This window comes from Trachypithecus francoisi, unplaced genomic scaffold, assembly GCF_009764315.1.
Source record: "Trachypithecus francoisi isolate TF-2019V2 unplaced genomic scaffold, Tfra_2.0 Lachesis_group17, whole genome shotgun sequence".
NCBI classification, from domain to species: Eukaryota; Metazoa; Chordata; class Mammalia; order Primates; family Cercopithecidae; genus Trachypithecus; species Trachypithecus francoisi.
In genome coordinates, this window is record NW_022681462.1 from 2,178,757 (window position 1) to 2,205,872 (window position 27,116).

At 48.8% G+C, this 27,116-nt stretch overlaps 1 protein-coding gene across 3 annotated transcripts in view; it reads left to right on the forward strand.

Moving 5' to 3' along the window:
- Positions 1-27,116, forward strand: part of CNGA3 (cyclic nucleotide gated channel subunit alpha 3) — a 59,953-nt gene that overhangs the window by 25,544 nt on the left and 7,293 nt on the right. Inside the window, exons 1-6 of one of the 3 annotated variants that reach the window (XM_033238939.1) lie at positions 8,228-8,316; positions 8,627-8,740; positions 8,998-9,163; positions 11,099-11,278; positions 14,268-14,321; positions 26,792-26,908. In XM_033238939.1, coding sequence (XP_033094830.1) covers positions 9,096-9,163; positions 11,099-11,278; positions 14,268-14,321; positions 26,792-26,908 — 419 coding nt within the window. In that variant the 5' untranslated portion in view covers positions 8,228-8,316; positions 8,627-8,740; positions 8,998-9,095. Of the gene's footprint in view, positions 1-264; positions 403-8,227; positions 8,317-8,626; positions 8,741-8,997; positions 9,164-11,098; positions 11,279-14,267; positions 14,322-26,791; positions 26,909-27,116 lie in introns of those variants that run through there. The other 2 variants (XM_033238937.1, XM_033238938.1) reach the window with 2 other exon arrangements.

The following is a 27,116-nucleotide window of genomic DNA, read 5'->3' on the forward strand; positions in this document are numbered from 1 at the left end:
GAGATGGCACCACTGCACTCCAGCCTGGGTGACAGAGCGAGACTCCATCTCAAAAAAAAAAAAGACTTTGTGCCTCAGGCTAGAAAGAAGAGCCCGGAGATGTCCAACTAAAACTCACTGCTGCAGGATCTACAAGAGACAGCGGAGGGCGTGCCTGCCAGGGCTTGCAGGGGGGCCACGTGCGGTAGCCCTTGTCCGTGATGAGCTGGGTTTGCAGTTACTTTCCTGTCCTGATGATGTATCTGTTTTGTGTTCACATTTCAGCAATCGTCTGGGGGGCTAAATGTGACAAACCAAGAAGATGGCCAAGATCAACACCCAATACTCCCACTCCTCCAGGACCCACCTCAGGGTAAAGTCCTCTGACCGAGATCTCGATCGTGCTGAAAATGGCCTCAGTAGGTAAGATGGGCTTTTCGTTTTATGCCTGACCCTGGTCATTTCCACAGCGGATCTAGACTATGGCGGAAGGACGCCTTCACATTGGCCAACCACAGGTCGGAGGGCGGGGGAGGTATTCACAGCACTGCCAACTTCATTTTTCATCTCACTTAATCCTCACAACCCCCAGAAACTAGTCTGTATTATTGTTTTAGAGATGTGGAAAAGCAGGCTTACATAGTCACTTAATTGCTATAAGATAAGAAAATGAAGATTCAAATGCAGCAGACTAAATTTTACTGTAAGAACTTCCTCAAACTGACACACTTTCCCATGTAGTCATCAAAAATGCATTGGACTCTTGCTGTGCACCAGCCACTGAACTGGGTTTGCAGCCTGAGCTGGGCACCAAGGATGTAGCATGAATCCAATGCCCTGCCCTCGCTTCCAGGGGAGGGTCTGGAGGCAGGCCATGCCCAGGGCCTGTATAGGGAGTGGGTTGTGCCTTGTCAGCCAAGCCATCAGCCCCACCAATGACATCCTGACACAGGTAGGAAATGGAAATCTGGGGCCTTGAGCTCTACTTCGAGCCCTATTCCTAACTTCCTAGCAGACCTGGGAAAATGCACTTAACCTCCCTGTGCTTCAATTTCTTCACCTGCAGAATGGAACAGCATTTTTTCCAAGCTCCTGGTATAACAGTGAGGACGTCGGAAGGGACCTATTTAGTGTGCATGGACCTAAACCCTTATGTTTCTTTGTTTTTAGTTTTTCCGTTTTTGTTTTTTGAGACAGAGTCCAACCCTGTCACCCAGACTGCAGTGCAGTAGTGCAATCTCAGCTCACTGGGTTCAAGTGATTCTCCTGCCTCAGCTTCCCTAGTAGCTGAGATTATGGGCGCCCACCACCACACCCTGCTAATTTTTGTATTTTTAGTAGAGATGGGGTTTTGCCCTATTGGCCAGGCTGGTCTCGAACTCCTGACCGCAGGTGATCCACCTGCCTCAGCCTCCCAACGTGCTGGGATTACAGATGTGAGCCACCGCACCCGGCCATGTTTCTTAAATTCTCAATGAGATGATTGAGTTGAACCACGAGTAACTTTCTTTCCAACATTTCTGTTACTTTCACCCTACATATATAGAATTGAAAATTACGCAGCTTAAATACACACTGTCTGACGGCCCCAAAATGCCGTAACATCCCTCAGTCCCCAGCACTGGACCCTCGTGCCTCATTTCTTCTCATTCATTTGTGTTCATCACTTCCTCTCCCAAATACACATTTGGTTTTTTCTCTGTCTATGTTCTTGGTCCCAGCTCCGCAGCAAACTCTGCTAATAAGTGATGGTCAATCATTTTCAAAGAGATTGAGTCCCCATTATGCAAACCCACACAGCCCTTGAACCCCACCTTCTGAGATTTCGGCAAAGGAAGGAAGATCCCAGAGCATCCCAACAGATATTTATTTCCTCCAACCATTTTAACTCGGTGCTGGGGCTCCAGGAAGTGTCATATCGCTCCAGACGCCTCCGAAAATTCCATCCTACTCAAATACCTTTATCCTAACTAGCCCTTTGTCAATGCCTGTGTCCCACCACTGGAGACTGAGTCCTCTAAATTGAGGCATTGCTCCTTATTTCAAAGAACAAAGAACGCTATTAGGACTGTATTCACTCTTGAAACATTTGTATGTTTTCATAGTTTATTTCCCATGTGTGAGCTAATAGAGTCCCTTGAAGAGGGCTTCAAAGAGAGTATCAAAAGAGGGCATCAGGGAGAAGGAGCCCAAGGATGGGCCACAGGATCCTGGGCCCAAGACCTTGGGAGAAGGACCAGAGGCTGTCAGGATCAGGAAGATTTTGAAGCAGAATGGAACTTTTCCTCTTTGCACCCCACTTGCCTGGAGTGGGGCATGACCCAAGCATCTCACGGAGCTTCCAGATTCCCTAAGGCAGAGAAGGCAGTCATGGGATCTCAGTCCGGCTCCTTCCAGTGAGATATTCACTGGAGTAGGCACCCAGGAGAAGGCAGGCCTGGTCTGTAGGCTGCTGCGGCTCCTGCCCACAATGTCTGCTTGACTTGACAGCACTGCGGTCCTGCTGACTCACCCTGGCTCTGCTTTGGCCAGTGACCTCCAAGCCAGCCCAGCTTGACCTGTGACCTGTTCAAGAGGGCTTGCAAGGCCTCTTAGAAGACGACCATTTGCTAAATGAATTGCTAGCTTGTTAAGCCACGCTAATACCAGTCACCGGCCTCTGGCTTCTAGCAGACTCTCTGCAGGCTCACTCTGGAACGCACGCTGACAAGGGTCAGAGCTTGCTCTAGGGATCAGCCACATGGTCGGGGCTCTGAACTGATGCCCTTCGACAATGCTATTTGTCGTCTGCATGGGTGAGAAAAGGTCCTCCCTTCTCCTTCCTTTGCACTTTCTGTGACCAGAATGATGGTTTAACAGCACAGGTTTTGGGTCAGACTGCCTGGGTTTGAACACTGGCTCCGCAACTGACCTGCTATGAAAAGTTGCTCAATGGCTCCAAGCCTCAGTTTTCTCATCTGCAATATGAATCGGTACTAGTGTTGCCTCCTAGGGCTGTGGTGAGGTTACAGCAGAGGTGAATGCAGAGGTCCCGGCACGGCCCCTGCCGTGTGGTTGAGTGCCCATTGACTCTCACTCCCGGTCTTGGAAATGATTACTTCTTCCTGTGGGCCTTCTCTGGTCTCTTCTCCTTGACCTCAGATAGCCCCATTTCCTACCTGTGTCCAAGCCCTGCTGTCTCAGCCTGACCACCAGCTGAGGCTTACTGAGCTCCACTCAGGCCTCGGTCCTACCCTTCACGTGGTAAATTGACAGATTAATACAGTATCCCATGGAAACACCACCGAGATTTCAAAATGAGAGACAGAAAGAGCGCTTCCTTTATGAGAGAGCTATGCTTTATCTTACAGAGGCAAGAGTGGCTTTAACCAGCCACAAATTTTCAGAATGTTCCATGGAATCACAAAGGAATGACAGTGTGTGCTCAGGATGGGGTACAGTGGCCTCAGGGATGGAGGCTGGGCCCAGCCCCTCCCCGAATTCCCAGCCCAGCCCTGCACCTGTCTAGCTACCTGATTTGAGCAAAGGACTCCGACACCTACCACGTAAAAAGTTTTAAGTTTCACATCAGTATTTTGGAGCGGAGAGAAACGGTGTTTGGACAAGCCACCCCTCTTTGTCTTGAAATTCCAGTCCTTTTGGAAAGCTTTTGAGATAAATGATTGAGAATTGGGGTACACGAATGTTAATCACTCTTTATCTTCAGTGATATCAAGAAGGCTGCACTGGGAACTGCGTGTGGGTGTGGCCCCTCGCTGACTGCCCCCAAGAGGAAGGCACAACCAAGTCTCTGTCCTTTGAGACTTCCCTGCCCCAAGGTCTTTTCATCGAATTGGAGGCCCAGTTTTTAAGTTATTGGAATTATTTTTATAGTGGAACGTCATAAGGAAGAATGAAAACACTTCATTTGGGCCGGGCGCGGTGGCTCAAGCCTGTAATCCCAGCACTTTGGGAGGCCGAGATGGGCGGATCACGAGGTCAGGAGATCGAGACCATCCTGGCTAACACAGTGAAACCCCGTCTCTACTAAAAAATACAAAAAACTAGCCGGGCGAGGTGGCGGGCGCCTGTAGTCCCAGCTACTCCAGAGCCTGAGGCAGGAGAATGGCGTAAACCCGGGAGGCGGAGCTTGCAGTGAGCTGAGATCCGGCCACTGCACTCCAGCCTAGGCGACAGAGCCAGACTCCGTCTCAAAAAAAAAAAAAAAAAAAAAAAAAGAAAACACTTCATTTGAATGAAAACAGTTTACACCCTGAACACACCAAAAATAAGTTTGAGTTTTTCTTTTCTACTTAGCTCTTTTTAGTTGGCTCAATTATTTAAGAGCTGTCTGGCACATCTGTGAGGATAAGGCAATAGAAGCAGGCTATTCTCTGCTACAAAGAACTGCAGCTAGGACTGAGGGCACCTTAAATCCTGGATCCATCTCCTGGTGTAGCTATTTCGAATGAGCTTTGGGGCATAGGGGTTTGTGTCTGACAGAAGAGTGGTCTTGTGTTACTCCCTGAGTGGAGCTCAAAGCAATTACCACCGAAGAAAACAATTTTCATCCCGCTTCTCCAGGACCGAAGACTTAAAACTGCACTGGCTTCAGTCCCCACCACATGTGGCCAGCAGCAGAGGGTTACAATCATTCAAGTTCCTCAGGGCTTGCGAAGGGGGAAACTCAAGTGTCATATTCCCCATCCTTGTGCTGAAAAGCCACCTCTGTTTACTCTCACGTCCCCAAACCCATCTTGCTGGAAAACATCAGATGCTTCACCAAGTGCAAAGTTAATTTCCGGTTGCAGTTCTCGTGGGAGCCCCTGTCCTCGCCCAGTGACAAGAAACCTTCACCTTACCAACATTAATTCCTCTGTGCAAATAAACGTAGAACTTGAGCATTATAAGGTGAAAATCATGTTGTCTTTCAAAGCAGCTCTCTCCATTCTACTAGTTATTCTTGTTCTTGACAACTACCAACGTCAGGCGGGCCTCTTCTTTGGAAGGCATCGTCCCCACATGGGATCTTAGAATTGCCGCCCACACGTGGGAGGGAAGCTCCAGGGCTGTCCTGGCCTGGTCTGTTCATTTTACAGAGACTGAGGTCCTGTCAAGCCATTGCCCCAGGCCCTTCCACCAGCCACAAGCAGGACAGAGCCTGGCCCCAACACTCTCATTTCCCAGGGAGACTCTAGTTACCATTCTTGCATTAGTTGCCAAAGGATCTCCCTTTTTTTGGTACCTGTGTGTCCTTGGGGACTCCAAATGTCATCTCAGACATCAGTTCCTCTCCTCTCTTCCCACCTCCCCTCCATCTGCCTGGTAAAATCAGTTTCTGGGAGAAGTAATTAATGAGGTTTACTATGTAAACACCCCCAGATATTTAATATAGGTAGCGCTCTGGAGCTAAAAGAAAGACATTGATCTAACAGAATTTCAGGCATTGAGAAGGAAGTGGGGTAGCCGGGCGCGGTGGCTCAAGCCTGTAATCCCAGCACTTTGGGAGGCCAAGACGGGCGGATCACGAGGTCAGGAGATCGAGACCATCCTGGCTAACACGGTGAAACCCCGTCTCTACTAAAAAATACAAAAAAAAACTAGCCGGGCGAGATGGCGGGCGCCTGTAGTCCCAGCTACTCGGGAGGTTGGGGCAGGAGAATGGCGCAAACCCGGGAGGCGGAGCTTGCAGTGAGCTGAGATCCAGTCACTGCACTCCAGCCTGGGCGACAGAGGGAGACTCTGTCTCAAAAAAAAAAAAAAAAAGGAAGTGGGGCAAGGCATAGGGAAGAAATGGGCACCCCCATCAGGCCCCTGGAACTTGCATCATGGAAGGCTCTCCCTGTTCTTCACGGACAGTTGTGCCTTTCTGGTCACTGAAACCCACATGAAATTGCCAACTTTCGCTTTATTTGCTTTGTGAAGATCAGGAAACTTAAGCCCAGAGAGAGTCAGTGACCAGTCAACAGAATACTCAGCCTGCAGGTGCTGGAGCAGAGACTCCAACCAGGACCTGACACCTTTCCACTCTGCCTCCTCCCCCTGAGTGGGCATCATAGATCCCGTCCACATGCAACAGCTCTCCCTGCTGCTGGTTGCAGGTCTGCTTTGCAATCCTGGGTGGGTTGTGCCCTCCTCACCCACGCACCAGCTCTGATGTCATCTAATTCCTTTGCCGCAAATGCAAATAAATCTGGTCTCAGGATGTGCCCTCATGCAATTAGCAGGAACCAGACTACGCTAAAACGCTGGGCCGACTGCTTGGTGCCTAGAGCTCAGCTCCCTGAGGAGCTGCTGGTGGCAGCAGAACACCTCCATCCTTGGGATTGCCTCCAGATCTTCCAGGCACACAGGCTGCGACAGGGCCCCCGCCCAGCTATCTGCTGCCACACCACCACCCCCATGCCATCTGCTCGAATCCAAGGACCTCTGCTGCCTCCTCCTGCAACCAACCTAGGTGCATTGGAGCATGCATCCCACCTTTATAGTATACAGAATATGAAGAGGGCAAGGGAATCGTAGCTTCTGGACTGCAGCAGGGCCTCTCACGTACACAAATGAGACAAGAGCGGGTTTCTTATGTGTATAAGGGGAGAATTCAATCAGATGGTTTGAAAATAAAGAGCCATGCCTATGGTGCAGCTGTACGGATTAGAGCAATGTCTCTAGTGGCATGCCACAGGGCTCAGTCCTCAGCCATCCTTTTAATTTCATTTTCATCTCTGCCATATATGAAAACATAGGGCAGCTTCATGGAGTGGATGACAGCAAGTTTTGAAATGGGATGGAATAACATTGGAATCTTGGCTGTCCCACCTGGCTGTGGGACCTCAGTGAAGTTGCTTAACCTCTCTGAATTTCCATTTCCTCTCTTACAGGGTTGTTGTGTGGATGAAATGATAAAATGTCTGTGGCTGGCATACAGTAAAGAGCCACTAAATGGCATGTGGTTTGTGTATTGTGTTTGTGAGTAGAATGGTGTTGGAAGGAAAGGTGAGTGTGTTCTCTGCATACCAAGGCTTCCAACACATCGAATGACTCGGATCAATGGGAAGGTCCAATACTTCATTCCAAAAAAATCAGTTGCACACGCACAAGCCGGGGTCCTCTGGCTGGCAGCAGCCTGCGTTATAGGACTGCTTTGGATTTTCGCTGATGGTAGCTCATGACCATCAAAAACCACCCAAAACACACAAAGCAACAGTCTTCCCAGAGTGGGCTCCAGTCACAGCAGGGTGGCCTCAGTCTCCCTGCCCAGTCAAGCAAGACCCCAGGAACTTGCTCATGGGAGAAGGACCATGACAAGGAAGAGACTTGACCACAAGGAGGAACGGCTGGGTGAGCTGGGGGTTCTGGCCTGCAAACCCAGAAGTAGCACAGGTTCTGGTCATTGAAGGTAGAAGATCAAGCTACCCGACTCCCTGTGGTTCCAGAGAGAAAACATAGCCTCAGTGTGGGGAGGCTGTGGGAGGGAAGAATCTGTGGACAGGTGGGGCAGTCAAGAGACGGCCCAGACAGACCAGGACACGGGATTGAGCTCCCTGCTGCTGGAGAAGGCAGGGAGGAATCTGTAGGAGAAGCAGCAGCCCGGCCACCAGGATTCAAGGACTCTGACTTCTAATCAATCACCGGGGAGAGACTGAAGCTTTTCCCTGGTGTTAATTCTTGCCTCCTTGTTAAGAAGGCTAATGAGGTTGGAACAGGTCACATGATAGAATTAATTTGTCTTACCTGGGCTCCTCAAGATTCACAGACTGAAGTGCAAATCCCTAGAGGCTAATGCCTGGCTGCCTTTTAATCAGGCTGATCAAACTTCAGCCCAAGGGGGTTTAAAAGAAACGCAAATATTCCCAGACACATTCCTAGTCTTTTTCCAGGCAATTCAACCAGACTCCGCTGGTGTGACTGGTGCTCGCATGGAGTTTTGGGCACCTTTCCTTTCTGGGATCACACTTTCCACAATGGATTGCACAAGAGGGGTCACCACACCTTACCTCTGCCTTGCAGGAGAGAGAGCCTAGTGTTTGGCAAAAGGGACTAGGGGAAGTGGAGTCTCATTCGAAAGCACTGTACAAATTATTTGAACTGTGTGTGGAGGGCTAGGCCAGTTCTGCGCAATATTGCAGGGCCTTCGTGTTAACCAGTGGGTTCCCAGGAACGCTGCCAGACAAGCCCACAAACAACTGCCCAGGCAGTGTGGCTGCAGCACACGCAGTAGGAAGGGAGGCTCAGGAAGACCCCTAAGGAGCGGGTATTCAATCTGGCCTCAGAAGATGAAATTCAGCAGGCGAGAAGTGTTGGAACCAAAATCCTCATTATGGAGTCATTTTATGGAAGCAGCTGCTTTGGCTCAAAATGGCAAGCCCAGGGACCTCTCCCCACCCAGTGCTTTGAGGAGGGCCAGGCCATCGTGTACTGCCACCTCCCCATCCCTTCACCTAGCCCTGGACAGTAGCTACCTTCCTTGCTGTAAAGGAAAGGCCACGTTTATACCAAAACCCAGAATCCATCTGCAGGAGGCAAAGGGAAGTGGGGAGCCCCTGGGATGAGGATCTCTGAGGGCGGCTTTCCCTGTTAAGCAGAACATCTGACTGTCTCACTCCTGGCTGTGTCCAGGAGGTTCATGGGCTTGAAATCAATTCCGCTTGCTGCATATCTGATTTCCTAGAGCCCACTCGCCATGCGAGGAGACATCGTCAGTGCTGCAGCCGGGGATCGCCATGGAGACCAGAGGACTGGCTGACCCCGGCCAGGGTTCCTTCACCGGCCAGGAGCTTGCCAGGTAACCGGCCAGCTTCAGTCCCTACCTTGGCCTGGGGGACGCTGTGGCAGAAAGAAGGTAGCGACCTCTCAGGAGGAAGGGCTAGATGGGGGTGGAGCTGAAGATTTGGAAAAGGAAGGGTCAGGAGCAGAGCAGCCTGAAAACTGTCAGTGAGTAATTTCCTCTTGGGTCAGATGTTCTGAGTTCAGAAAAGTCTAAGGAAAACTGCCCTTATCTGAAATTGCTTAATGAAAACTGACGTTGAGGTACTTGCTCAGGTGTAGAAGATTTCAGAGAAAAAGCCAACCGGAGAAGGTGGTAAGAGCAGCCAGCCGTGGGAGAGCTTTGGTTCGGTGGACGCGGTGGTGTGCTGAGGATGATGGCGATGAGGTCTGAAATGGCGCTGGCAGGGTCTCCCGCGTGCTCCTCTGGACCTCAGGGCAGGTGTCCCTCCAAAAGCATTTGTTTGCAAGATTAGTAAGACTCCAAGCTCTGCCTCTCTCTGATAACATCCGTACTCCAGCTTCAACAGCTGCCCCATCCTGAGGAAGTCATTTCGCCTTTTCAAGTGTCCTCTAAAAATGCATCTAACAGTGCCTACCCCACAGGTGGCCTGAAAGCTGCTTCAGAGCCAAGCCCCGACTGACGGCAGGTGCCCAGCAAACACCAGGCTCATTATTTCCTTCCACCAGGTGGTTGTTTCCAACGCCAGAGTTCTACATAGTCATATGTTCTATACTTTTTACTTCAGATTATCGCAAAAGAAATTCACGTATCTATTTATTCTTCATGCTTTTCATTATGAAGGATACTGCTCCACCGTTGTTTATTAACTAGTCCCTTGTAGCTGGGCATGTAAGTGATGTTCACTGTTCGCATTTTACTAATAAAGAGCTGTCTTAAGGTTCTTTGTTCATAAAGGGAAAAAGAGAACGCCTTTAAGTCAGCTCTGCAGGGCTGATACAGGGTGTGTTGTAAGCTAGCAACACAACTATCTCCAGGAAACAGAGCCCATGAGGCTCGCAGAAGGGGACCTGAGGAGGTAGCCACCTTCCGCCTCCCATTTTCTCATGGAGTTTCATGGTCTTTGTGCTTCTTGCTGCATGTCCCCTCCATTCTGGTTCTTTCTGTTCCCATAGCAGCCGGCACAAGGCTGAAAACAGCCTTTGCCATGTGACCATGAGTTGAAACACCCAAACCCGTCTTCAAGTGGCTCTCAGTTCAGAGGCCTGAGTGGCTCTCTGTGCATCACTTGTCTGTCCTAGTCCCATTGTCTGAGGCTGGAGGAGGGAGTATGACCTTTGTTCCACCCTCTCGGCAGAGGAAGGGTGTGGGTACAGGAATTGTCTGCAGCAGAGAGACTGGGAGGGGCAGATACCTCCAAATATGTCTGCGGCAGGAGCTGTAAGCACCTGCCTACCGGGATATTTTCTTAGTCAGTGTATTCCCTTAGGCTAAGGTCATAAGTGTGTGATTAGGGTCAAGGTATGTGACAATTGGTGGCTTAGTTCCAGGTTGTTCAGTACCGACTCTGGCTGGGGACACCCCGTCCAGGGGAGGGCACTGCAGATGCCAAATCAGGGAAACCAGAAGCCGAGAACCAGAATGGAGTCTCTGGGCCTGTTCCCCGCTGTTCCCCTCTGGCAGGACACCAGCAGCAGCAGGCAGGGTGGAGGGAAGGCACCCCTCAGGCCTGTGCGACTCAGATGAGCTCTGGGGACGGGTACTACGGTCGCAGGTGTTGTTACTGCAAGCTCCAGGCAGGGCCGGCTCCGGGAGAGGGCCCAAGGCAAGTTGCAAAGGAACCTCCCAGGCCTGGGGAGAAAACTCTAGTTTGTACAAGAACACACCAATAAGATAAAAGCTTGGAAAAGACTCCAGGTTGTGCCTGGATGCCTGTTCCTTTAAGCCTTGCTCTATCAGATCTCAGGCACTTCTAAATAAATACATAAATAACCTTGCTCTCAATGTTGTCATCGTTTGAAACCTGCCTTGCTTTACTCTTCCTGTGCTTGGCAGTCGTTACAAAGAGCTCTCCGCTGGGCAAAAGGAGTGAGCTAATCCCCCGTTTGAAGGATCATGCCTTAGGCAGAGTCCAAGTGCTACAAGGACAAATGGTAATAGAGTGTCCCTTCCGGGGAAGCCTGCCCCTGACTGCAGGGTGGAGGGAGAAGGGGATAAACAGTCCCCATGGGACGGAGATGCAAATGTAGACCACAGGGCCCCCAGCACCCACACCCTGCTGGCCATCACTGCTTCTGCCCCACCCCTCGAGACAGAGAGAGAGACAGGGAGAAAAAGAGAGAGGGAAAGACTGGGGGTTGGAGGTGTGGGGGGCTTTTCCTCTCCCTCTGGCTCAGTGCCTGTGTCGCCTTCCAGGCTCTCGCGCCTCGTCTTCTTGCTGCGCAGGTGGGCTGTCAGGCACGTGCACCACCAGGACCAGGGACCGGACTGTTTTCCTGATCGTTTCCGTGGAGCTGAGCTTAAGGAGGTGTCCAGCCAAGAAAGCAACGCCCAGGCAAATGTGGGCAGCCAGGAGCCAGCAGACAGAGGGAGAAGGTAAGGAACGGAAAGAAGAAGGGGCCTCCTGCGCCTGCTGGGGCCAGGCAGGAAGCCTCTGCTTTGCTCCATTCTGTTTGGATGCAGCACAGGTGACCTGGAATGTCATCCTCGTGAGCTGTTCCTTGAAGAAAGTGTTTGCCCTTAGGGGAGCACTACATGCTCTAACAGCCTCTGCGGAGTCCAGGAGGCCGTGCAGGAGGAGGAAACCCTTGAACCAGAGCCCCCAGCCTCATTTCATCACTCACCTCATCCTACACAGAACCCCCATTAGGGTCCCCTGGAAATCGTGTTCTCAGAAACTCATGGGGGGATGCTGGCCTTACCCATCTGTCTTCACCAAAGGACTCGCATCCTAGACTCACTAGGACTCATCTTGCTCAAAAGCGGGGTCTTTTATAGCAGGAGCTTTGGGGGTTGTCTAAATGGTATCCACAATTTTATGTGTAGGCACGCATGCATTTTTCTGGGACGAGAGTCTACGGGTTGGTCAGAATTTTCAAGGGGAGCCATCCGTGTCCCAGATCAGGGTGAGAAATACCAGGTGGGGAAGGGGACAATGGTGGGAGCAGAGTGAGGTGGGGAGGGTGTTTGCTTTCTGGAGGGAAAATCTGCATAACTGGGGTCTCTGCGCACCGTTGTGCATCGCCCCCACCCTCACTGGGAGATAAACCTGACTGGCACCCCCTTACACAGAGACACAGGGCTGCTGCCTCCCCTCCTGACTTGTTCGTGAGAAGTCTCCCCAGCAGGTGGTCTGCAGAGAGACCCCTGGGTCAGCACTGGTTGAATCAATTGTCACTGCACAGTAGAATCTCTTTAGGACACTGGTATGTCCTGGAAGGGAGGAGAGGTAAGACGTGGAGGGGAAGTTGACCTCCCCTCAGCCTCCCAAACAGGTGGATTCTCACCCAGAACCTATTTTCTAGGGGGTGGGAAGAGGGGATCAAATAAGCAGGATGATTGCAGAATAGTCCCTATATAATTTCCTAGAGAAAAAGCTATCTGTATGTCAATGAGGAGAAGACGGGTTCAGGTTTGGAGCTTCTCAAATGGGCATATGAGGGTCTCTGGGGTGTGAAGGGGATGAAGTCTCAGGGGGAAACCCAATGGATCTTTTCGGAACATCCATTTTCATTCCACATTTGTGTGGGGAGTGGCAGTGGGAAGTTGTATGTCACAGATGATGCGGGGACGGCAAAGAGCAAGGGCATTTTTAAGACGGAATGTGAGAGTTCAAGGCCACGTCTCACCAGTGACTGCTTTAGGAGACCCAGGGAAAGGTGTGAGAATCCCTGGCTGAGACGGGAAGGGCAGTTTTCACACGAGCTTGGACTGCAAACCCTTGGGTTTCCTGGGCTGTGGGAAGGAGGCTGGGGAAGACCTGGGCACTGGCCCAGACAAGTGCAGGGAGGTCCCAGGTCCCCAGGACTGGGCATCCAGTACCCTCGGGGGACACCATAGACAGAAAGACAAGGAGACAGACAGATAAGAAAGAGGACAAAGTGGAGACAGAGGAAGAGGGAGGGGGGAAACAGAGGTTTCTCAGCAAGCCAGCCAGACCGGTCTAATTCCTTTTGGGCAAGCAAAGACTTCCTTATTTAAATTGACCAAATTACCTTCCCACATCCTTAGAGATGAATGTTAGACTCTCTGTCTGTTTCCGGATGGGACCAGACGAATGGAGCGTTGAGCTAGGACCACATCCAGGGCAGGCCCCGCCCACCTCACAGACACTTGTTGGATCACTCGCGGGCAGGGTCAGCATAGGCAGATGGACGCGATGGTGCAGGTAGTGTCAGTCAACCAGCAAGGCTTCCTAGGGGTGAGGAGTTTGAATTTTTCTGGAGGCAAAGTCTCCACGGCAAAGCCAAGTATATACAGAGACAGGTCCTAGTTCTCCTGTGTGGGCCTGGCTTTGTGGGGTTACGGGCACAGAGGCGTGGTGAACACAGCCACTGCACCCCCACAAAGCTGAACCTTCCCTCCTTCACAATCCCAGGGTGGTTCCAGTTCCTGGGAGATTTTCAGATGAGCAGAACCAATCCAGAAATAAGCGGTAACGGCCGTATCTTAGACGGGGAGAGGGAGATCTGGGCAGGAGGAGCTAAGGTCATGAGAATGGCATTGATTTGGCTGACATCCAGCATCGTGGAAGAGGCGTCCCGGTGCTCAAGCTCCAGTGCTCGTGGTCGCCTATGAGGGGTCTGCAGTGCCCTGCGAGACCGCCTGACTTTTTTAACCCAGCCATGTTGAAAATGGGTTCTGGCGGTCAGAGATAATACCTTTTGCTATAGTACATCATGAAGTACTGCAAAATTCAACTTTAAATAAATGTCCAGCTTGTGCAAAACCAGCCCTTACCTTCAACCAGATTCTCACATAGACCGGGGGTGTCAGGCCCTGGAGTTGTAAGATTTGGGGAGGTAGGAGAGGACGGGAGGAGGATAAACTGAAAACAGCAACAATCCTGCCTATGCTCAGTTACTCGTCCTGCTAATTGGAAGAGGCCTTTGCAGCTGAGGGAGCAAGTCACTGTTGCTGCTGCGTCCATCCTGGGGCAGAAGGTAAAAGGCCTCCTCCACCCAGGAGGCAGGGAAGCGCTGAGGACAGAGGCCACGTGGGCTCCATTTCTGTGCCCCTCTTAGTGCCCGGCATGTGGCCCCATCCAGGGTGGAATGGAAGGAAATTGAGTGGAATTTGAGGCAGGGAAGCTGGAAGTAGTCAAATGGCTGAATCTTCATTTCTTCAGAAGCCTCAGTTTAGCCATGTTCACCCTCCCTTCCCCCAAGCCTTTTATCTGAGCTAAGCAATCACAAAGCATTTTGGCCTTCACAATACCACCCCGTATTCCTCAAGCTGTGAGTGCAAAGGCTGGAAGCAGTGGGATGGGGTTGGGGGGGGGGGGGCATGGTAATCCCCTGGGGAAATGGCCCCAAGGAATGGAAACCAAGTTCAGACCCTTGATGTTCTCTCTACCTTCCCGCAGCGCCTGGCCCCTGGCCAAACGCAACACTAACACCAGCAACAACACGGAGGAGGAGTAAGTACCCACACGCCCTGCAGAGCCCTCCCCAAGCCCGGTGCCCTCCACCCTATAGAAGCCCCAGCTTGGCCTCTCTCCTTAGTGCTCCAGCTCCCCACTCCCAGAACACCAGTAGAATATTTTAGAATCCTGTTCCTTTCGTTGGAACTCCATCCCTGAGGACAGAAGTGGGGGAGGGATGAGATCTGTGTGACTTCTTGGGGAAGTTGTCTGATCTCTTTGGCTCTCATTTTTCTCATCTATAAAGCAAAGGAATTGGATCAGATAAATGCTTTAAGCTGTAGCACTCTATACCACGATATATCTGAGGGTGCAGAACCAGAGCTCCTTGACAGAGCAGTGGAGATTCTCCTTAATGATGAAAAGGCATTTTTTTTTTTATTATACTTTAAGTTCTAGGGTACATGTGCATGACGTTTATATCATGTATAACTCCCCAATGCAATCCCTCCCCCCCCCCCTCCCCATGATAGGCCCCAGTGTGTGATGTTCCCCTTCCCGAGTCCAAGTGATCTCATTGTTCAGTTCCCACCTATGAGTGAGAACATGCGGTGTTTGGTTTTCTCTTCTTGTGATAGTTTGCTAAGAATGATGGATTCCAGCTGCATCCATGTCCCTACAAAGGACGCAAACTCATCCTTTTTGATGGCTGCATAGTATTCCATGGTGTATATGTGCCACATTTTCTTAATCCAGTCTGTCACAGATGGACATTTGGGTTGATTCCAAGTCTTTGCTATTGTGAATAGTGCCGCAATAAACATACGTGTGCATGTGTCTTTGTAGTAGAGTAATTTATAATCCTTTGGGTATATACCCAGTAGTGGGATGGCTGGGTCATATGGTACATCTAGTTCTAGATCCTTGAGGAATCGCCATACTGTTTTCCATAATGGTTGAACTAGTTTACAATCCCACCAACAGTGTAAAAGTGTTCCTGTTTCTCCACATCCTCTCCAACACCTGTTGTTTCCTGACTTCTTAATGATTGCCATTCTAACTGGTGTGAGATGGTATCTCATTGTGGTTTTGATTTGCATTTCTCTGATAGCGAGTGATGATGAGCATTTTTTCATGTGTCTGTTGGCTGTATGGATGTCTTCTTTTGAGAAATGTCTGTTCATATCCTTTCCCCACTTTTTGATGGGGTTGTTTGTTTTTTTCTTGTATATTTGTTTGAGTTCTTTGTAGATTCTGGATATTAGCCCTTTGTCAGATGAGTAGGTTGCAAAAATTTTCTCCCATTCTGTAGGTTGCCTGTTCACTCTGATGGTAGTTTCTTTTGCTGTGCAAAAGCTCTTTAGTTTAATTAGATCCCATGTGTCAATTTTTGCTTTTGCTGCCGTTGCTTTTGGTGGTTTAGACATGAAGTCCTTGCCCATGCCTATGTCCTGAATGGTACTACCTAGATTTTCTTCTAGGGTTTTTATGGTATTAGGTCTAACATTTAAGTCTCTGATCCATCTTGAATTAATTTTCGTATAAGGGGTAAGGAAAGGATCCAGTTTCAGCTTTCTACTTATGGCTAGCCAATTTTCCCAGCACCATTTATTAAATAGGGAATCCTTTCCCCATTTCTTGTTTTTGTCAGGTTTGTCAAAGATCAGATGGCTGTAGATGTGTGGTATTATTTCTGAGGACTCTGTTCTGTTCCATTGGTCTATATCTCTGTTGTGGTACCAGTACCATGCTGTTTTGGTTACTGTAGCCTTGTAGTATAGTTTGAAGTCAGGTAGCGTGACGCCTCCAGCTTTGTCCTTTTGACTTAGGATTGTCTTGGCAATGCGGGCTCTTTTTTGGTTCCATATGAACTTTAAAGCCATTTTTTCCAATTCTGTGAAGAAAGTCATTGGTAGCTTGATGGGGATGGCATTGAATCTATAAATAACCTTGGGCAGTATGGCCATTTTCACGATATTGATTCTTCCTATCCATGAGCATGGTATGTTCTTCCATTTGTTTGTGTCCTCTTTGATTTCACTGAGCAGTGGTTTGTAGTTCTCCTTGAAGAGGTCCTTTACATCCCTTGTAAGCTGGATTCCTAGGTATTTTATTCTCTTTGAAGCAATTGTGAATGGAAGTTCATTCCTGATTTGGCTCTCTGCTTGTCTGTTACTGGTGTATAAGAATGCTTGTGATTTTTGCACATTAATTTTGTATCCTGAGACTTTGCTGAAGTTGCTTATCAGCTTAAGAGATTTTGGGCTGAGACAATGGGGTTTTCTAAATATACAACCATGTCATCTGCAAACAGGGACAATTTGACTTCTTCTTTTCCTAACTGGATACCCTTGATTTCTTTCTCTTGCCTGATTGCCCTAGCCAGAACTTCCAACACGATGTTGAATAGGAGTGGTGAGAGAGGGCATCCCTGTCTTGTGCCAGGTTTCAAAGGGAATTTTTCCAGTTTTTGCCCATTCAGTATGATATTAGCTGTGGGTTTGTCATAAATAGCTCTTATTATTTTGAGGTACGTTCCATCAATACCGAATTTATTGAGCGTTTTTAGCATAAAGGGCTGTTGAATTTTGTCAAAAGCCTTTTCTGCATCTATTGAGATAATCATGTGGTTCTTGTCTTTGGTTCTGTTTATATGCTGGATTACGTTTATTGATTTGCGAATGTTGAACCAGCCTTGCATCCCAGGGATGAAGCCCACTTGATCATGGTGGATAAGCTTTTTGATGTGCTGCTGGATCCGGTTTGCCAGTATTTTATTGAGGATTTTTGCATCGATGTTCATCAGGATATTGGTCTAAAATTCTCTTTTTTTGTTGTGTCTCTGCCAGGCTTTGGTATCAGGATGATGTTGGCCTCATAAAAAGAGTTAGGGAGGATTCCCTCTTTTTCTATTGATTGAAATAGTTTCAGAAGGAATGGTACCAGCTCCTCCTTGTACCTCTGGTAGAATTCAGCTGTGAATCCATCTGGTCCTGGACTTTTTTTGGTGGGTAGGCTATTAATTGTTGCCTCAATTTCAGAGCCTGCTATTGGTCTATTCAGGGATTCAACTTCTTCCTGGTTTAGTCTTGGAGAGTGTAAGTGTCCAGGAAATTATCCATTTCTTCTAGATTTTCTAGTTGATTTGCGTAGAGGCATTTATAGTATTCTCTGATGGTTGTTTGTATTTCTGTGGGGTCGGTGGTGATATCCCCTTTATCATTTTTTATTGCAACTATTTGATTCCTCTCTCTTTTCTTCTTTATTAGTCTTGCTAGCGGTCTGTCAATTTTGTTGATCTTTTCAAAAAACCAACTCCTGGATTCATTGATTTTTTGGAGGGTTTTTTGTGTCTCTATCTCCTTCAGTTCTGCTCTGATCTTAGTTATTTCTTGCCTTCTGCTAGCTTTTGAATGTGTTTGCTCTTGCCTCTCTAGTTCTTTTAATTGTGATGTTAGAGTGTCAATTTTAGATCTCTCCTGCTTTCTCTTGTGGGCATTTAGTGCTATAAATTTCCCTCTACACACTGCTTTAAATGTGTCCCAGAGATTCTGGTATGTTGTATCTTTGTTCTCATTGGTTTCGAAGAACATCTTTATTTCTGCTTTCATTTCGTTATGTACCCAGTAGTCATTCAGGAGCAGGTTGTTCAGTTTCCATGTAGTTGAGCGGTTTTGATTGAGTTTCTTAGTCCTGAGTTCTAGTTTGATTGCACTGTGGTCTGAGAGACAGTTTGTTATAATTTCTGTTCTTGTACATTTGCTGAGGAGTGCTTTACTTCCAATTATGTGGTCATTTTGGAATAAGTGCGATGTGGTGCTGAGAAGAATGTATATTCTGTTGATTTGGGGTGGAGAGTTCTATAGATGTCTATTAGGTCCGCTTGGTGCAGAGATGAGTTCAATTCCTGGATATCCTTGTTAACTTTCTGTCTCGTTGATCTGTCTAATGTTGACAGTGGAGTGTTGAAGTCTCCCATTATTATTGTATGGGAGTCTAAGTCTCTTTGTAGGTCTCTAAGGACTTGCTTTATGAATCTGGGTGCTCCTGTATTGGGTGCATATATATTTAGGAGAGTTAGCTCTTCCTGTTGAATTGATCCCTTTACCATTATGTAATGGCCTTCTTTGTCTCTTTTGATCTTTGATGGTTTAAAGTCTGTTTTATCAGAGACTAGGATTGCAACCCCTGCTTTTTTTTGTTCTCCATTTGCTTGGTAGATCTTCCTCCATCCCTTTATTTTGAGCCTATGTATGTCTCTGCATGTGAGATGGGTCTCCTGAATACAGCAGACTGATGGGTCTTGACTCTTTATCCAGTTTGCCAGTCTGTGTCTTTTAATTGGAGCATTTAGTCCATTGACATTTAAGGTTAATATTGTTATGTGTGAACTTGATCCTGTCATTATGATATTAACTGGTTATTTTGCTCGTTAGTTGATGCAATTTCTTCCTAGCCTCGATGGTCTTTACATTTTGGCATGTTTTTGCAATGGCTGGTACCAGTTGTTCCTTTCCATGTTTAGGGCTTCCTTCAGGGTCTCTTGTAAGGCAGGCCTGGTGGTGACAAAATCTCTAAGCATTTGCTTATCTGTAAAGGATTTTATTTCTCCTTCACTGATGAAGCTTAGTTTGGCTGGATATGAAATTCTGGGTTGAAAATTCTTTTCTTTAAGAACGTTGAATATTGGCCCCCACTCTCTTCTGGCTTGTAGAGTTTCTGCCGAGAGGTCTGCTGTTAGTCTGATGGGCTTCCCTTTGTGGGTAACCCGACCTTTCTCTCTGGCTGCCCTTAAGATTTTTTCCTTCATTTCAACTTTGGTGAATCTGGCAATTATGTGTCTTGGAGTTGCTCTTCTGGAGGAGTATCTTTGTGGCGTTCTCTGTATTTCCTGAATTTGAATGTTGGCCTGCCCTACTAGGTTGGGGAAGTTCTCCTGGATGATATCCTGAAGAGTGTTTTCCAACTTGGTTCCATTTTCCCCCTCACTTTCAGGCACCCCAATCAGACGTAGATTTGGTCTTTTTACATAATCCCATACTTCTTGCAGGCTTTGTTCATTTCTTTTTCTTCTTTTTTCTTTTGGTTTCTCTTCTCGCTTCATCTCATTCATTTGATCCTCAATCGCTGATACTCTTTCTTCCAGTTGATCGAGTCGGTTACTGAAGCTTGTGCATTTGTCACGTATTTCTCGTGTCATGGTTTTCATCTCTGTCATTTCGTTTATGATCTTCTCTGCATTAATTAGTCTAGCTGTCAATTCTTCCACTTTTTTTCAAGATTTTTAGTTTCTTTGCGCTGGGTACGTAATTCCTCCTTTAGCTCTGAGAGGTTTGATGGACTGAAGCCTTCTTCTCTCATCTCGTCAAAGTCATTCTCTGACCAGCTTTGATCCATTGCTGGCGATGGGCTGCGCTCCTTTGCAGGGGGAGATGCGCTCTTATTTTTTGAATTTCCAGCTTTTCTGCCCTGCTTCTTCCCCATCTTTGTGGTTTTATCTGTCTCTGGTCTTTGATGATGGTGACGTACTGATGGGGTTTTGGTATAGGTGTCCTTCCTGTTTGATAGTTTTCCGTCTGACAGTCAGAAGGACTATCTGTTGGTCTGTTGGAGATTGCTTGAGGTCCACTCCAGACCCTGTTTTCCTGGGTGTCAGCAGCAGAGGTTGCCGAAGATAGAATATTGCTAAACAGCGAGTGTACCTGTCTGATTCTTTCTTTGGAAGTTTCCTCTCAGGGGTGACTCCACCCTGTGAGGTGTGGGGTGTCAGACTGCCCCTAGTGGGGGATGTCTCCCAGCTAGGCTACTCAGGGGTCAGGGACCCACCTGAGCAGGCAGTCTGTCCGTTCTCAGATCTCAACCTCCGCGTTAGGAGATCCACGGCTCTCCCCAAAGCTGTCAGACAGAGTCATTCGCGTCTGCAACGGCCCCGCTCTTTCCCCTATTGGACTGCAGCTGTGCGCTGTCCGCAGAGGTAGAGTCTACAGAGACAGGCTCTACAGAGACAGGCAGGCTTCCTTGAGCTGCTGTGAGCTCCACCCAGTTCGAGCTTCCCAGCGGCTTTGTTTACCTACTTAAGCCTCAGCAATGGCGGGCGCCCCTCCCCCAGCCTCGCTGCTGCCTTGCATATAGATCGCTGCAGACGGCTGTGTTAGCAGTGAGGGAGGCTCCGTGGGCGTGGGACCCTCCCGGCCAGGTATGGGATATATTCTCCTGGTGTGCCTGTTTCCTTAAAGCGCAGTATTGGGGTGGGAGTTACCCGATTTTCCAGGTGTTGTGTGTCTCAGTTCCCCTGGCTAGGAAAAGGGATTCCCTTCCCCCTTGCGCTTCCAGGTGAGGCGATGCCTCGCCCTGCTTCAGCTCACGCTGGTCAGGCTGCAGCAGCTGACCAGCACCGATTGTCTGGCACTCCCTAGAGAGATGACCCCAGTACCTCAGTTGAAAATGCAGAAATCACCGGTCTTCTGTGTCGCTCGCGCTGGGAGTTGGAGACTGGAGCTGTTCCTATTCGGCCATCTTGCTCCGACCCCCCTGAAAAGGCATTTTCTTATTCTACAACCTCAGGCTCTTGAGTGCCAGTGAAATGTCCTTGTTTTTTGTTGTTGTTGTTGTTTTGTTTTTCATGTTTTGTTTTTTGTTTTTGAGATGGAGTCTCACTCTGTTGCCCAGGCTGGAATGCAGTGGCATGATCTCAGCTCACTGCAAGCTCCGCCTCCCGGGTTCACGCCATTCTCCTGCCTCAGTCTCCCGAGTAGCTGGGACTACAGGTACCCAGCCCCATGCCCGGCTAGTTGTTTTGTATTTTTAGTAGAGACAGGGTTTCACCGTGTTAGCCAGGATGGTCTTGATTTCCTGACCTCGTGATCCGCCCACCTCAGCCTCCCAAAGTACTGGGATTACAGGTATGAGCCACTGTGCCTGGCCTGAAATGCCCTTGTTTTAAGGCCAATTTGGGCCAATTTTTGGGGGGTAATCAGAGCAGTGGAAAAAGGCAATTTAAGTATGTCCAGAGAATAGCCTCTTGAAAGGGTGACCTACTGTAATTCCTTTTTCCGTCACCAGATACTAAGGTGGCAGATTAGGGACAGAGTGGCACTATTGCGGAGGGGGAGTCTTACTTGGAGATTAGGGAAAAAATATCAGTATCAGTGAGAAATGCTGATTTCTTGACTTCCAACTGACAGAGAAATGTGTCAAGGGTTTTTCTTGTTATTTCTCTCTTTGTTCCTCAGATAGAACTTTTTTTTTTCTATTTTCTCCATGAAGGAAGCATGTCTTTTGTTTGCATAAATTTGGACGTCAAATCCAGAGACCCAAATGCCATCCATAATGAAAAATGAGATGATTTTATCTACAAAGCAATAGCTATAGTGATATGTGTTAGACTTAAAGCCAAACCTGACACTAAACACCCCTGCAGCCCAATCTTTCAGGCAGGGAGAGGCTCCAGATACTGAAACCATGGACAGAGGTCCTGGGGGTTTCTAGACATCTTTGTCCTGGGGCTGGGGTGTGGGCAAGGATGTGGGTGGATAGCATGGGCTGCACCTAGCTCTTCAATCTTTCAATAAATGGGCTCACTTCATGGGTCCACTTCGAAGCCAAGGACCAAGGGACAAAACTGGGAACTGTCCCAACATGAGGACAACTGGCACACACAAAAATTATTTATGAACACCTTCCCTGACTCTTCCACTCCATTTCTGTCATTTTCATATGGTCTCGTTCGTCCTGAATAATTTTTCCCTCCCCCATCAAACTGTTCCCAGCCAAAACCAGCAGCATTTTGCAGCTCTGTGTAGGGTTCTTCTGGGGCAGTGCTGGGTGGATTTGGGGATGCAGCCGATGGTGCCGGGTCTTTCCTAGGCCCTCGGCAGTTTGGTAGCCAGAGGACAGGCGAACGCCCGTAATCCAGGGCCACAAATCTTGCACAAGGCAACCTGAGTCCGGTCTGGTTAAACTGCAGGGCAAAGCTCACCCAATAAGCTTGAGGGTAGCGCCGTCTGCTGGTGACTTGGCGTTAAGACTCCAGTGGCTGAAAAGAGACCTGGGTTCACATCACCCTGGAGGCCAGAGGAGGGGTAACTTCCCTTGCTCTTTTCATTGAATGATTTTAATCACCTTTTATTCTAATTCACTTTATTGAAATACTCTTGCTGAAAACTTGGAAAGCAAGAAAACCACACAGGGGCACACACACACAAAAATCGCACTTCATGCTAACCGTGGAATTCCACTCTCAGAGATAGCCCCACTTGACATGTTGACAAATACACTTCCAACTTCTTCCTAAGCATATATATTGAATAAAGAGATTGATACAATATGTTTTATATATGCATATACTTGTTAAGAGCATCTGTTTCCCAACTCAGTTGCCTCAGAGCTTTGTGACCTTGGACAAGCGTTATTAGTCCATTCTCACATTGCTATCAAGAAATGCCTGAGACTCGGTAATTTATCAGAAAACTGGTTTAATTGGCTTGAGGTACTGCAAGCTGTGCAGGAAGCATAGCAGCTTCTGCTTCTGGGCAGGCCTCAGGAAGCTTTCAATCATGGCGAAGGCAAAGCGGGAGCAAGGAGCCTCACACGGCAGGAGGAGAAGGAAGGTAGGGTAGGTGCTTTAAACAACCAGATCTCAAGAGAACTCACTCACTATCTCAAACAAAGCACCAAGGAGTTGGTGCTAAACCATGAGACATCCACTACCATGACAGGAACACAGATTCAAACCATATAAGCCGGTTACCTAACTTCTCTGTGTGTCTGTTTCCTGGCTTATAAAATGAGGATTGTAATAGTGTCTTATCACAGGGTGGGAGTGAAGACTAAATGTGTTACTCTGTGTAAAGTGCTCAGAACAGTGCCTGGTACATAGGAAGTGCTCAATAAATATTGGCTTGTGTGGTAGGCAGAACAATCTCCCTCAAAAGATGTCTACCATCCTAATCCTTAGAACCTGTAAACAGGTTACCTTACATGGCAAAGGGGACTTTGTAAATGTGATTAAATTCAAAGTCCTTGAGATAGGTAACGATTTGACTCGGCTGTGTCCCCACCCAAATCTCATCTTGAATTGTAGCTCCTCTAATTCCCATGTGTGGTGGGACAGATCTGGCGGGAAGTAATTGAATCGTGGGGGCGGGTCTTCCCCATGCTGTGAATAAGTCTCAGAGATCTGATGGTTTTATAAAGGTGGGTTCCCCTGCACAGACTCTTTGCCTGCCACCACAAAAGATGTGACTTTGCTCCTCATCTGCCTTCTGCCATGATTGCAAGGCCTCCCGAGCCATGTGGAACTGTGAGTCCAAACCTCTTTCCTTTATAAATTACCCACTCTGGGGTATGTCTTTATTAGCAGCATGAGAACAGAGTAACACAGGTAGGTTATCCTGGATTATCAGGGTGGGCCCAATGTAATCACATGAGTCCTTAAAAGCAGAAGAGTGGGCCGGAAAAAGGAAATGGAAGAAGAAGAGAGTCACAGTGTGAAGGGGACTCGACCCATCGCTGCTGGCTTTGAAGATGGAGGAAAGGGACCGGTGCTAAGGAAGCCACAGCCTCGAAAGGTGCAGCCAGCAGGGAAACAGGGACCTCAGCCCCGCAATCACAAGAGGCTGGATTCTGTTCAAGATCCAAATGAGCAGGAATCAGAGCCCGGCTAGAGCTTCTGGGGGATGGCAGCCCTGTCAACACCTTGATTTTAGTCTAGTGAGATCCACAGCAGACTTCTGACCTACAGATCTGCAAGATAAGACATTTATGTTGCGTCACTTTGCAGTAATTTGTTCCGGCAGAAATAGAAAACTGGTCCAGCTATTATGGTAAACTCTTTTGTAGTCTGTTTTTTAACTTAGAACTGTTTTCCCATGTCTTCTGAAACAACGTTTTAAATGGCCACATAGAATTCACCGTTGAGGATGAGCCTGTACGGTCGTGTGATTCTGTGGCTCTCCCTTTTTGACTGTTATGAATAATGGTGGTGATTATTTTTCCACACGCATTGCACACAGCCTCGATCATTTCCATAGGTAGTGTTAGGTAATTGTGGATGGATCTTTTTCAATGAGTGTTTAATTAGCAGAATTTATCTCTCAACCCACGCCTTCCTTCAGCGTGTGGAAGAGAGAAATCAGAGGGGCCCAAAGGGGACTCCAGGGCTTGTCCCTTCCGCAACCTTTGTTTCCTCAACTATTCAATGGGGCATCACTGCCTGCCTTGAAGAAATGTTACACGTATTCATTACATAACTTTATAAGAGTTCCTAGCCCTTAAAAGACACCCAGTAAAGAAGAGGGAGCAGTGTAAAGTCATATGTTGAAGAAAACCCCGCGCTCACAGGACCATCCTGCGGACACTGCCGGAACCACCCCGCAGCCAAGCAAAGTTTGAAGGCGTGTCTGAGCCCTGCCACATTTGCGAGCCTGCAACGACACGTGTTTGCCACTACATGCGTCACAGACCTGCCTCTTCGAATTTTGGTTCCCTTTTGCTCACTGGCTTTCTCATTAAGGCCCAGGTTCTCATTTGATGCAGAGACAGGTTTCAAGAACAACGGACAGGCCACACCCTTCCATTCAGAACAGAGAGCCTGGAGTGGGATTTCCAAAACTCCGAGGAACTTTCCCAACCTCAGTGTGTGGGTTTGGGTCTCTGTCCTACTACCTCAAAACGTCTCCAGTCTCTAGCTGTTTGTGACTTCCCAGGAGCTCACGAAAACAGATCAGAAATTGTAGAACATTAGACGGAGCCGTTAATTTCTCAGTGTATGCTCAATGGGGTGGTTTACCTCATGCTTCAGGAATAATAATAGCAAATCAATAACCCCATTCCGTCCCAACGCCCTGGAAGTACCCACTTGCCACGCCCTCTCTCCACGACGCAGCACGCCACGCCCTTTCTCCACTATGCTGCACGCCACGCCCTCTCTCCACGACGCAGCACGCCACGCCCCCTCACCACGAAGCCGCACGCCACGCCCTCTTTCGACGACGCTGAGCTCTGCGCCCTTCCTCCACCACGCCGCACGCTGTCTCTGTCACTCCGCAGCCTGCCCTTTCCACTTAGTAGTGTCGTTGATATATGAAGACTGCTCAATGTTCCTCGGCATCATCCAGCAACAAGGCAGAAAAGAAGGAAGAGAAAAAAAGAAGAGAGAACAAACCACCTAAAACAAGAAGAGGAAGTACTGAAGGAAGCTGCCTCTAAGGACGGGGTGCCATGGTCCCAGCAGGCCTGACCCTTCCCTGCGGGGCTCCAGGGCTGGGTGTCTTGGAGCAACGCTCTCAGGGGGCCTTAGCATCGGCCCTGGAGGGGAGGGGGTGCTTGGAGCTGAGGAAAAGTCGGTCCCAGGCTGCAGACCATGCCTCCTGAGACCATGTGAAGCCCCATCTTGCAGAAAGAATCCTCTCCGAGCTCTGAGAACTCAAGGCGGGCTTACAAGGAAAGAGAGTTGCTCGTCTGCAGCCTCGGGTGGGCAGCCGGGGGCTGTCCCTGTGAGCCTGCTCATGTGACCCGCCACTCGAAGCATTTCGTTTGCCCTCCCAAGTGGGCCACACAGTCAGGGTAGGCTGAGGGTTTCTCTGGGGCACTGGAAGATACAATGTTCACAAACTTTTACCCAGCTTCAGTGGTGATGAGAGCTGTTGGAAACGTCCCAAAGCCCCGTCGGTGAGTGATCTCGCACCGCAGCATCCCGGTGAAGGCAGGAAGTCCCTGGGGTCTCTGATGGGGCACAGGACCACTCTGCAAGCCTAGGCCAGCGTGGGTCACATGGGATGGCAGAGGGGACACATGGACCCAACGAAAAGGAAGTCTCCAGTACAGCCTGTAAACTTGAATCTGCGGGAAATGCTAAGAATAAAAGCTAAGCCCTCTAAGCTATGTTTTTCATTCAGTGCGGGCCCACATAACAGGTTATTCCCAGGCTTTTGATGGAGAGGCGCGATGCAAGCGCTTGGAAATGAGCCTTTACAACGTCCGCACAAACACAGTGAGGGAGGTGGAGAGGGTTCTCCAGGGAATACTGTGGGACTCCCCAACTCTATCCAGAGAGGAGCTGCCTCAGAACTATCCAGGCAATGCTTAAATGCACATTTCCAGGCCCAGCCCTGGAAGAGGTGAGTGGGCCTTGGGAATCAGCATTTTCTGGAAGTTCCCCAGACTTCAGCAGACCTCTGTGATATTGCCATGCTGCCTTTTCGTTCTCAGCATCCTGAAGGGTGTGGACGTTGCCATGGGCGTGTGGGAATGTCATCACCGTGACCTTATAGTCAACTGTGACTTCCTGGGACTGAACCGAAAGAAAAGGACCTCTGGAGTCTACCCTACCTCCCGGCCTGTCTTCCCCTACAGGGACTCTCCGCGTGACTCCCTTGATAACTAAGAGGACCCTGTTGTGGACAGCCACATCTTGGGCTTCAACCTAAAATGGCCGTAGCGTCTCTAAGGGAATCCAGGTCTCTAAAACCCTCCAAAGCTACAGTCTTAAAACACAGTGCGCTGTTTGTGTGTGTGTGGGTTTCCAGGAAGAAGACGAAGAAGAAGGATGCGATCGTGGTGGACCCCTCCAGCAACCTGTACTACCGCTGGCTGACCGTCATCGCCCTGCCTGTCTTCTATAACTGGTGTCTGCTTATTTGCAGGTGAGCAGCAGGGGTGGGAGATGCAGTGGAAAGGAGGGAACCAGGCACCAGGCCAAGGAGGCAGAGCTCCAACTCTCACTCGGGAGGCCTGAGGCCTGGACCCCTCACGGCCACCACTTAGTTCTTGTGCCTCAGTTTCTCCCTTTAAAAATAGAAGGTTCCCCAAGAGGACCATCAGGGTGCTCTGAAGCATGGATGGAGAACTGAG